This window comes from Mastigoproctus giganteus, chromosome 2 (assembly GCF_048544385.1).
Source record: "Mastigoproctus giganteus isolate SK-2022 chromosome 2, ASM4854438v1, whole genome shotgun sequence".
NCBI lineage: Eukaryota > Metazoa > Arthropoda > Arachnida > Uropygi > Thelyphonidae > Mastigoproctus > Mastigoproctus giganteus.
The window spans coordinates 111,428,454-111,441,467 of NC_143576.1; the positions used below are offsets into that span (position 1 = coordinate 111,428,454).

Here is a 13,014-nt window from a genome sequence, read left to right on the forward strand (position 1 = left end):
AAAAAAGCCAACACCTTCCATATTACCTGTTCATCACCCCCCACAACAGTTTGTCTAGTTCTTTGCTAGCTGAATAAAAATTTCTACACACATCTATTCTACAACCAATTCTTCCTCAATTTGAATTTATTCCTTCTCGTGTGTGTAGTCTGAGCACAAGGAAGGATTCCTTCAGCATTGAGCTAACTCAATCCATTCAAAGCCTTAAACACTTCAACCAGATCTTCTCATATGTGCCTAGCCTTCAGATGCTGCTATTTGCAGAAATGAAACCTTTCTAGTAAGAGCACCCTTTTGCTCACTAATCTCATTGCTCTTCCCTGCACCCATTCTAAAATGAGGCTTCCAGAACCGTATGCAGTGCTCAAGATGTGGTCTAACTATTGCCTTATACAACAGTATAATCACCTCCTTATCCCTACTGTCAAAATTCCTATATATCAACAACGACAAAACCCCATGTGCTGCCCTGGCAGCTTGTCTGCACTGCTCAAAAGACTTCAAACATTACTGAATGAACAGTTATCCCAAGATCTTTTTCATTCACCATTACTCTGAGTGTAGTACCATACAATTGGTATGTTCATTTCAGATTACTTCTACATGAATGAATTTCCCAACATTTGTCAATATTTAATTTCATTTGTTACTTCTCCATCCTTTAGTAAGCTATTTTAATAAGTGTTAGCCCACCTTTGGCCTTAATCACAACTGCACTCTCATCAGTAGGTTCAAACCAATTTTGATAACAAGAAAGTAGTATTTTGATTCATTTCTATTTTACACATCGATCAATTCAACTACCAATTGCAGTGACAATAATACATCAATTACCAAGTATGGGACTCCCCCTAATAAATGAAAGCACACCAGCTAAACCAGACTGTGACAAGATTACTGTTGACTAACATGTGTACACAAATGCTACTTTTCATACGACCATTTCGGTACTTTTTGTCACCTCATCAGTGAAGAGCTAAGGGAGACTGAAAGAGGTCTTTTAGTCTCCCTTAGCTCTTCACTGATGAGGTGACAAAAGGTACTGAAATGGTACTGAAAGGCTAAAAGTGTCTTTCAGTCTTACCTAGAAAACCACTGAAAGATACTGTATTAACAAATTCCTTTTTATACTTGTTAGGCAAAACCATTTTATTCCAAGCAGAATGGAAAACTCAACTGACATTTCAAAGAAAGGAGGGAAAAGGAGACAACTGAAAACATAATACCCATTGTGAAGAAATGAAATCATCTTTCCAGAAAATATCACAAACCACAAAAACTACACGAAATCAAACCTAATGATACAAAATAAAAATGAACAATAATCCAAAATTTGCTGAAAAGAAAAACACAAAGAATTAAAAAAAAAAAAAAAAAAAAAAAATCCTGAACTTAAGAATTGAAGAATAGTGCTACATTAATGTTTGAATTAAAGTGCCAAAACTTTCTTCCACAGGGACAGCCACACACGAGGCACAAAAAAGTGCTGTCATCTCAAAACTTGCGTAGACAATAGTAGTACATTAAATACTAAGATCTGCTAATGAATGAAGGGACACCAGCTGAACTGGGCTATGGCAAGGCAAGATTACTATTAACCAGCATGTGGACACAAATTCCACTTATCAACTTATCATATGGCTGTTTTGGAGCTCTGGGCAGGCCAATGAAGCTTTTGTTTGTCATGTTTTCAAACCAATTCAGGCTGCATATTAGGATATGATACACTGATATACTGAAGCAAAAAAGGTCCTTCCTATACTGTGGCTACAATATGTAGAATTGTCCATAATGTCAATGTATTCATTATTCCAGGAGCAACAGCCAATGATCTGAGCCCAAACCATGAGAAACAACCTCAGACAGTGACTGAACCTCATTGAGATGACAGACTCTGGTAAATGATATTGTCTGAGTACCCACCAGACCAAAACATAACCATCAGCTCAGAAAACCATGTACCATGATTTGTCACTCCACAACACAGCTTTCCCGCTTCTAGGAACCTATTATAATGGGCTTTGCACCAGCCAGTCAGTGCTGTGCATTGCTGCCTATGATGTTTGGTTTATATACTCTTCCATAAAATCTGATGCTCTGCATCTTACTACATATATTATCCTTTTACTGATACCACTTCCTCTGGCCTTCTTGAGCTGGATCACAATATTCATGAAGATTTATGAGCCGCTCTTTCATGTGTACTCTGGTTTCTTTCCATCAGATTCTACAATCTACCTGTATCTTTGTGGATCTAATAATGCTACAACATAATACAAATAAAATAAAACAATAATGTGTATTTAGACATAAAACTATTGATTTAAAATAAAAGCAAGATAAAAAGTAAGATAAAAGATAAAACAAAAATAAAGATAAATAAAATATGGTAGCTTTTGACATCCCAGGATGTCTTGCCAGCCATTAAAATTAAATTAAATTAAAAATAAATAAAATTAAAAAGCATTGCTATGAAAAATAGATGATTGAATGAAGCAGTATTACCAGATGGGAGGATCATGTGACCAATAACTACTAGCATACTGCCCTATGACACCATCAGCAATCCTTCTGGATTATGATATGTTTAATGGGGTTGGAAGGCTTGAATTGTGATTGAAGCAAGCAGGGACGATGGTGATATAAATGATCATGCCCATCAGTCATATCATCAACCAGTGTTGGCGGTGGTAATATGGTTAATGGGCACTATCTACCATGTAAACTTGATTATAATCAAGTGCATGTCCCACCATAGTCCAATAATGTTTGCCCACTGGGTAATCCTCAACCCCTCCCTTGTGAAGAGAAGTTAAATGTTAGTCTATGCAGTCTCACAAATGCAGCATAGTTTTTCCTGCATAATGTTCATTGCAGTCAGGGTAGTCTGTAAAATAAACCACCCTGCTCTGCATGAATAATAACATGAATAGTTGACAAGAAATTTGAGGATGAAAGTTGGAGGCACTGGACTACTTCCACTTGTAAGATTTATATGATGACACAAGAAAGCCCTGGATAGAAGGATATAAATATCATAGTTGATGGCTGAGGATTTTGATTACGTAAGTCTGGGTAGGAGGATTGTACCTATCCAGTACCCTTTCAGGAAAGGCACATTTACAGAGACCATGTCTTATGCTCTTATGCAATCTGTCTCTTGTTGTGTAGCTATGGGAGTTTATTTGTCATCGTGTTGCTTTATGATTTTAATGATTGGAAAAGACATTTTGGAATATTGAAAGCTAGCATGTTTTATTGTTTTTTTTAATCTTTTATTCAGTATCTTACTTTTACCTTATTTTAAATCAGTAGTTTTATGTGCAAATATACATTATTATTTTATTTTATCTTTATCTCAACTGTATATACAATTGGTTGGAACCTTCATTACAGAAGATTCTGATTATGTTCATCCTCACCTCAGACAGCCTATTTTAATTTTCTGCAATGTATTTGTTATTTTATAAGATTAGATACTGTTTTATTTTTCTATTTTATTTATTTATTTATTTTATGTTTTCAGGTGGAATTGAAAGACTCTGCAGCAAAATTCATGGCTTGGGTACATTCATCTGTTGTTGAATTTAGTGAATTATATCATTCAGATGAAAGTTGCTATAATTATGCTACTTCAAGGTGTTTTACTGAGTATGTGAAAACATACAAGTCTTTATTAAGGCAAGAATTTTCATTGTTGCAAACAAAAATTCAACAACATGAAAAATGCCTTTTAAAGCTTCTTACAACAAGTTCTCAGGTTTGTTTATTTATAAAATATCTTTTTTCTTTTAATTCTAATAAGAGATTAAGCAACACTGCACTCCACATAAGTTTTAAAGTCAAAGTTTCCATCTGATTTAAATAAGCTGGAAAGAAAATTTTGTAGAAAACATTCCGATAACCCAACCATTTAGAGGCCAATTTTGATGACATTTCAAAATCCTTGTGAATATTGTTTTTAAGGCTAGAGGAAGGAAAAGTAAGGTGATTATAAGAACTGATTATTTATATGAAATGATGTACTATTTTTAAATTAAAGAATTGCAAATTATGAGAAAAATTAAAGAATTTAAAATTAAAATTAAAATTTATAAATTAAAGAAATTAAATTAATTGCAAAAGAACACGAAGGTACAAGAAAATCATACATTATATATTACAAGCAAAATGTGGATAATTGCAGCCACTAATGTTTGCTTGTAATATATAATGTATGAATATCTTGTACCTAGTGTTCTGAACGGATGCACCGAAAGGACAGAATTCGTGCACACCTGGTTCCTGGGCATCACGACGCTGTCACCTCTCTTGCTAGTGGAGGAACTCACAGCTTGGCAGGTATATAGGTATATTGCATTCATGTAGTTGGTAATATGAATAAACATTGTGAGTTAACCGACTTAGAATGAGGGATGATAATGTGTGCCTGATGCATGGGTCACTCTATTGTGGAGGTGGTACAGAAATTGCACTATCCCTGTTCGAAAGTATCAAGAGTGTATTGAGAATACACCATTTCTAAAATAACATCTCATCGTGGATAGTGCTGTGGGTGGAGAGAGAGAGGCAGTGGATGAACGTGGCTGTCGACATCTGTCTCACATTGTTTCAGCCAACTGGAGAGCGACAGTGGCACAAATCACTGCCAACTTCAACGAGGGAGGTGCCAGAAACATCTCCACCAAGACTATCAGGCAATCATTAGCCGCAATAGGTTATGGGAGCCACCGACCCACCAGAGTTCCATTACTAACACCAAGATAGGGCCATTGCATATATATTGGCCACCCATGTCAAAGGAAAAATATACTTCCCTGGAACATTGTAATCCCCTCCCCCAAAAAAAATAAATAACATTTTTTTATTTTATTTATTTATCCTCATTTATTCATGCTACACATATTTGAACATGAAAAGGTAACATAAAATTAAGACAGCTTTGTGGAATAAATTTTATTGAAATTTGATATGTATGTTTTAAATAATATCACTTAGTTTTGAACAAAAATTGTGAAAACAGATATTATAATAATTGTTATAAAAATACATAAATATATAATAATAATAATAACAACCTTTATTTATAACTAAACATAATTACATGTATAAAGTTTAATTCATGTGCTATTACATATTTAACTTTTGAAATAAAATGACTAAATATTCAATAAATTGAACATTTCGGGCTTTCAGTTCTGAAAAATTTTTTAACATGTCATGCATATCTAAACTTTCAACTAAATCATGTTCTATCGAGACTAGTGCCAAATTATCCAATCTGTCTCAGGACCTTATACTACGAAGGTAATTTTTAATTATTTTTAATTTGTAACAGGATCTTTCCCCGGTAGCTACACTCACTGGCAATGTAAGAAGTATTCTTAGAGCAACCACTACGTTTGGAAAAGTGGTGCATAAATTATTTTCAAAAATACACTCTAATACTTCTGTTACTCTCAAATCTGGTTTTAAAATATTTTTAAGTACTTTTAATTTGTTGGTCATATCAATGGCATTGATATCCTTTTTTTTCTTGATATCGTCTGTTAATTTATTTTGCAAATCTTTACAACATTTTAGAATTTCTTGATCAGTTACATGCTTTAAATTATGTATGTCATATAAATAATTTAAATAATCACTATGTGTTCTTAATAAATCAAACCTGTCTTTAAGAGAATTTATTGTTGTGTCTAGTATTGAAAAATAAAAATTAATTTTAAAATTTAACTGGGCATCATTTATGCCTTCATCTGGATTTTCATAATCAAATGATTCACATTGCATTTTCTTTTTACGTCGACGTATAAGAGAGACATCAGTAAATTTAGTTTCGGTTTCCAATATTTCAGTTAACTGTTTTGATTCATTCATTAAACTGATTCATTTAAAAACTCTAAAAATCTACTATCAGATCGTTTACTTTGTAAGTAATTAGATACGTTATTTAATTGATCAAGCCAAGAATTTATATTAAATTTTGGATTTTGCATTGTTTTATTTACTGCATTCACATTATTTAATATTTCTTACCAAATTACTTCATTTAAATTTAAATGATTTTAATTTTGAGGCGCCTCCATAGCCAAGTGGGCAGGAGCAGCAGTGCGTAGCACATGCTTCTTGATTAGACCGGGGTTCGAGCCCATGAGCCACCAAATACAGAGGATGCGGAAAGGTCAGGGAATGACCACTGCATATCCCCATAGCAATATGGCCTTAGTTGCTAATGCTCCTAAAAAACCAAATAATAATAATAATGATTTTAATTTTGAGGCCAAACATTTTGACTGGTGTCGTGATTTAACATCTTTATTCTTATTTTCCATTGTTTCTAAAAGGGCATAATAAATTTCGCCAATTTCTTGTCTTAATGGCCTTATTGCATCTATATGACTTTCCTGTCTTGTATTGCTTACTGGTTTTAAAAGTAATTTCAAAACATATTTTTTCAAAACGTCCCAACGTTGCATGGACAAAGAAAAAAATATAAACAATTCTTGAACTGAGTTAAAAAAATCTACTGTTTCAAAATTAATTTTGGCAGCATCATTAACCACCAAGTTGAGACTATGTGCAGCGTAGGGTACAAAAAAACATGGGGGTTGATATTTAAAATTTTTCTTTGCAAACTATTATGTTTGCCCCTCATGTTAGCTCCGTTGTCATAACCTTGCCTATGCATATCATTAATATCAAGGCCTAATTCATTAAACTTGTTTAAAATAAATGCACTTAACCCTTCTCCTGTCGAATTTGTTATATGGGAAAAACCTAAAAAGTGTTCTCTTATATCTACTTTTTTGTTAACTTCATTTAAATTTACAAATCTAATTATAATAGTAAATTGTTCTGTATAGCTTATGTCAGGCGTACAATCTAATATTATAGAAAAATATTTACATTGTTTTTCCATAAACAATACATTGTCTTTAATTTGAGTAGCAATTAATGAAATTATTTCATTCTGAATTTTGTCACCCAGATATTGGCATACATGTTTGAGTATTTTGATAATTTGGTATTCTTCGAAGGTGTTGTGAAATAGTTGGATCAAAATCTGAAATTATTTCCACAGCTTTTAAAAAATTGCCATTATTTGAGTCAAACAAAATATTACTCGTTCCCCTAAGGCAGGGGTCGGCAACTTTTTTTGAGTGAAGAGCCATTTTTGATCCAAATCCAAAGAGCCACAGCTCAAGCTAGGAGGAGGGGGGGAATTTTAAAGAAATGGAATAGAGTGGAAGGTGTTTCATTAAAAATATATATTTTTTTGAAATATTATTTATTAATACCGAAAAAACGTAAGAAACATCCAGTTAGGTACAAATTAATGTGACTTTTGCTGCTGAACTTCTTGAGCGAGTCTCTCAACATCAGGCAAGTATGCTGTAATTTTCATCTTTAAACATGCTGAGAGACTTGCATTGTTTTGATGGTTTCTTGATTTATTTTTAATATAGTTCATGTTCAAAAATATTTGCCTGCAGAAATTTGTCAAACCAAAACTGACAGAAGTCCAAACGCAAATATTTTCAAATTTATATACTTGTCTGTTAAGCTACTCCACGGACTGAACACAATTTGGTCTTGCTTTTTCAACTCATCTATCACCATCCATTTGTATAGAATGGCGCCTCTATAGCCAGGTGGGCAGGAGCAGCAGTGCGTAGCACACGCTTCTTGATTAGACCGGGATTCGAGTCCGAGATACGGAGGATGCGGAAAGGTCAGGGAATGACCACCACATATCTCTGGATCTATATGGCCTTAGTTGCTAATGCTTCTAAAAACCGAATAACAAATAACAATTGTGTAGAATTGCAAGGGCAGCCCTTTGCCTCTCCAAATCCTCAATTTCAATTTTAAGGGATTTTAGTCTTGCACTCCAACCGGGGTTCGAGCCTGTGACCACCAAATACAGAGGATGCGGAAAGGTCAGGGAATGACCACTGCATATCTCTGGAGCAATATGGCCTTAGTTGCTAATGCTCCTAAAAACCAAATAACAAAACAGTCTTGCACTCCACATTAGCTTGATTTTTAAGCCCTCTAACTCCATTTTAAATTGTGTTTCATGTGTGCTAAAAGTTAAAGAGCCTCAGTTGCATGTTCAAAGAGCTGCAGGTTGCTGACCCCCTGCCCTAAGGGCTAAATTTTGTCATGCCAAAAACTGAATTATATATCTTATCCATTTTATTACTTCATACCAATGAATTTTTTCACAATTAAAAATTTCTTGCTCATAGTGATTTATCATGGTTTTGTTTTCTAATGCTTTTTTAAGTTCCATCCATTTAGTATAATTTTTAATGAGTTTCATTCTTTTCGTGTCTCGATAAAAATTGGGACAAATGCCAGTCTGAAAATCCGTTTTTAGCTAACAAATTCTTGGAAAAACCGAAAAGTTTACAGGGAAAACAAAAACCATTATTCAAAGACATACAGTAGAGCAACCTGAAGTTTTCCTCCCCATTAGGTAAAGTACGTTTGTAATATGAATCGGAAAATTTTTTTCCATTGTCATCAACAGGATAATTAACATTTTTTAGTTGTACAGATTCATTTTGAATTAAAAGGTGCACTAACTTATTAGACATCCTTAACGGCCGCGTACCAGGATCGTCACTTATTTCATCTACTTCAATATCCTTTATCTGCATTTCGGCAGTCTTTTTTAGCACTACTTCTATCTTGACCTTCATTTTTATCTTCAAATTCATATTTATTCTCATCTTCTTCTTTATAATTTTCTTTGTCAGAACCCGAACCATTTTCAGTACTTTCTGCTACAGTTACTGGACACGTTGAAGATGTTGACGGTTCTTCGAGACTTTGAAAGTATTTTAAAATAGCACCTTCTGATTTTTTATTTTCTTCATCTTTTACTTTTCTTTTTTTACAATATTGCACAATAGAAAATCTTTTTGTTTTTCAGTAAGTCTGGCTATCTTGCTGAATATTAAAAAACTATTTTCCATTACTATTATAAATAAATAATATACGTACCTTTTTCAATTACGAAAATTTAAGTAAATTAAATAGAATAATTAATTAATAAGTAAAGTAAATAGAATAATTAATTAATTAATAAGTAAATAGATAATTTATAATAAACTTAATGCTGATAATATTTATTTTTTAATATTCTTATGTAATACACTTAAATAAAACTATTAAATGTTAAATTTCAGTTCATTTCCTCTGTAAATGATGCTCGCTATAACATAACTGACAAACATTTTTAGTTGGTGGCAACTAGGTACGAATATGCAATTCCCCTAAATTTGATCCAATTCTCTCAGTGAACGCATCCCTATCGTTAAACAAGGTAATACTGTATAATGGGGTCTCAACAACTACTAATATATGAATTAAGAATCAAAAAAGTTACAGGTTCACTATCTAATCATTTTTAAAAAGTTTATTATGACAAGAATTTCTTTATTTGTATTTTCTTTATTCAAATTATGCTTAGATTCTACATCATTTTGGCTGCCCGTGTTCGATAAACAGGGTTGGCACAGCCCTGCATGAAGACAGGATTCTACGCCTCAACTCTACGCGAAACAACATCGGCACTGGCCTTGGTTGATTGGAGACAGGTCCGAAGAGCCCCATTTACAGTTATTTTGAGCAGACGGAAGGGTGCATATTTGGTGCAATGGTCTGGGATGTGTTGAACTGGCACACGTTGGGAATGGCCTCCCTGTTCGCCAAACATGGAGGCCATTCCATGGTGGTAAAATCTGTGGAATGCTCTTAAAACCATGTTCTAGTCACCACGGCTCTGTGGGGAGGCAGATTGGCCTTCTGGAAGAATGCATTGCCCTGTGGGTGCACGATGGCCATGAATGGATGCAGATGGTCTGCAAGGATGGACATGTAACCTGGACCACTTAGAGATGTGTCTAGACATACCAGAGGTCCCACCGTGTGCCAGTTGAACACCCCCCAGACCATTACTGACTGTTCACCAAACATGAACCCTATGGAGCACCTTTGAGATTCTGTGTATAGGTCCATTTGAGCTTTGGATTCTCCACCCAGGAATGCTACAGAATTATGGACAGCGGTGCAGCAAGCATAGATGTAAATACCTGTGGAACACTTTCATGAACTAGTGGACTCAACGCCTTGTCATGTAACTGCCCTTCTCTGGGCAAAAGGTGGGCCTACCCATTACTAGGTAGGTATCCCATGATTTCTGTCCACTCAGCATATATATATAAATATATAAATAAATAAAAATAATAGGATGTACTGATAAAACTGAACGTCTAAAAAAGAACGAAAAAGTTATTACTGTATTTAATCAAATTATGGATCCGGGACACTACTAGTTATATAAGAAATACCCAGCAACCATAATGAAATATAGTCAAATGTATTTGATCAGTGTATTGAGTAGGATTGCTGACCTGTCAAGTGTAAGTACAGTGGAATAAATTGAGAATGCCTGCAAGGTAAATGCAGATTACCTAAAATTAAATAATATTAAGATTAACTTAAAAATGACATAAAAATGGTACCTGTTGCTGTAGGTCCTAGGACTTTAACTACGTCTTCATAGGATCGGCAGCCAAAACCGTAGGAGCCACAGCAATAGGCAAGGTCTCTGTTTCTGTTATGATGTATACATACGAAATGTATACATCATAGCCAACCTGAGAGAGTCCAAAAAGGAAGGAATAAAAAGAATATAATTCAAAAATAAAAAGAATAAAAAGAATATAATTCAAAAATAAATAAAAGTAAAACGCTAAAATAAAACATAAATTCTGTGAAAGGAAAAAATGCTAAAATAAAATGAATAAATTCTGTCAAAAGAAAAGAGAGGGAAAGTATGAAAGAAGGCAAAATGCCCAGTTTGAAATTTAAGCAAAGTAAACTTAAGATTTGACAACTTACTGTAGGATCAGACTGGAGACAGTGAAATTAGCAGAGTGTAGCGAATGTAGGGCTGTATGGGAGACCAAAGAAATGAGCCGATAGTTGTATATATATATATCGGTTGAAGTAACCCCAAGTGTGTGTGGGGGGAGGGGGAGGTGTGAAATGGTCAAAGTGAACTGTGTGCCCATGTGACAGAGAAATAAACAAATGAGGCAGATGTGTCATAAAGGGAGAATAAATGACTATCAAAGTAGCGTTAAAAAGACACTCCAGTATGCTTAAGACAAAAAAGAAGTGATAGCAGAAGGATAATATCTTGACATTGCTTTCAACCAGCCTAATCGCGCATGAGAAATAAATTGTAGTGTTAATGGATAGCAGGCAGCAAGTGGAATAAGGGGAATATAGTTGTGCTCGGGCTGTCCAGGGTTGTGAAACCCGTACCAAAGTCAGCCCCTGGATAGAAGACTGGACATATGCCTCGTGTTTAAGTCAGTATTGGTATTGTTATTGCAAATATTGGACTGAACAATGTCAGTGAAGAAATATAAAAATAAAATAAAATAAAATAAAAATAATCATAAAGACAACAAAATAGTAAGTAAGACATAACAAAACAAAATACCCCATCATAAGCCAATCCGTGGGCACAACATCTAGGTCCCTTGATGTTGTCACAGACATTCTCTCAGATAGGCCAGACAAGCTGTACTTGCTACCTGGGAGTCTAAAACGCTGATGGAACTGATATTCGGGTGACACTCAAGTCAAGTAGACCCAATTTCGGCGAAGACTGGATGGTCTGTGGCAGCCAAATCCTCTACTTGCACCTTCCCGATGGTGAGACTGTTAGTAATCCTGAGTATAACCTCCATGCACAACTAGATGTTGGGTGACCACCCAGGTGTGAACCAACGTAAGGAGGGGTCGAGGTGTGGCACCCACACCACATGGAGGAATGCTGCCCCTCTATGTTACCAGGCAGTACTAGGTGGTAGATGACTCTCATCAACCGGTGCAGTACCACCACTTTGCTTATTGGAGGCTTGAAGTGATGGAACCCATGTTAGTCTCCAAAGCTACGTTCCAGTCAACCGTTCCCCATCTCTTCCATCATGCAGTATGATTGATGACTTTTGAGGTTATGATGAACATCGTGGCAAGATCCAATATTCCTTACATTTCGAGGTACAGATCTAAAACAGTGTTCGCAGGCTGTCCGCTAGTTAGTAAACCGGGCTGAACATATTGGTAACTCTAGGAGGCTTCTGGATCAGCTAGTGTATAATCTTGCTACCTCTACTCTGCCAGATAGTGACTGGAGGGAGTCCGAGTAGTGTGTATGCGGGGAGCATTGTCGAGGCCACGTTATGTCAAGGATCTGGGTATATTCTTACCGTGTGTACGTCATATTCAAAAATTTCATTACTTCATACGGCATGTCCCACCCACTTTTTCTTACTATTGAATACATCATGAATTGTCAAAATAATAGAGCAAGCTTATCTGCAAAAAGATCTAAACTCCCAAGTACTTACTAATTCATTTCACAAATATACGTGGTCTGAATTCTAATCTTAACAATGTCCATTTCCACTTGCAGTCTGCCAAACCCCATGTACTTTTTCTGACAGAATCTCAGTTATCGGTTGATTCAACTACTGCTCATCTCAGATGCCCAAATTATTCGCTGTATGATTCCTTTCGCCTCAAAAGTGGTACTTGTGCATATGTCCGTTCTGATATTCCCTGTCAGAGACTTGGAAATTTGGAATCTCCTCTCTTTGATCTTCTCTGGCTTAAAATATCTCTACCTTATTGTCTCTACCTCATTGTGTCTGTTGTCTCTACCATTCTCCAACTCCACTAATCACTTGGAGCTCTTTGACTTCTCTTTGCAACTTGACTTTCTCCAGTCCAACTTTCCTAACAGTGAGGTAATTTCCGTGGTGATTTTAATGTTCACAACTCCAGCTGGCTTCCGTTTTCTAGTCACACCGACCCAGCTGGTCGAGATGCTGAGGCTTTTGCAATTACTAATGACCTTGCACAGATTGTTCATTTACCATTTGGAATCTCCTCTCTTTGATCTTCTCTGGCTTAAAATCTCTCTGC

The 13,014-nt window shown here is 35.3% G+C and overlaps 1 protein-coding gene across 1 annotated transcript in view; it reads left to right on the plus strand.

The window, feature by feature from the left end:
* The window catches only part of LOC150089496 (dynein beta chain, ciliary-like), a 1,205,440-nt gene that overhangs the window by 744,614 nt on the left and 447,812 nt on the right, over nt 1–13,014 (plus strand). The window contains 1 exon segment of the mRNA XM_090390004.1: nt 3,527–3,760. Coding sequence (XP_090246130.1) covers nt 3,527–3,760 — 234 coding nt within the window.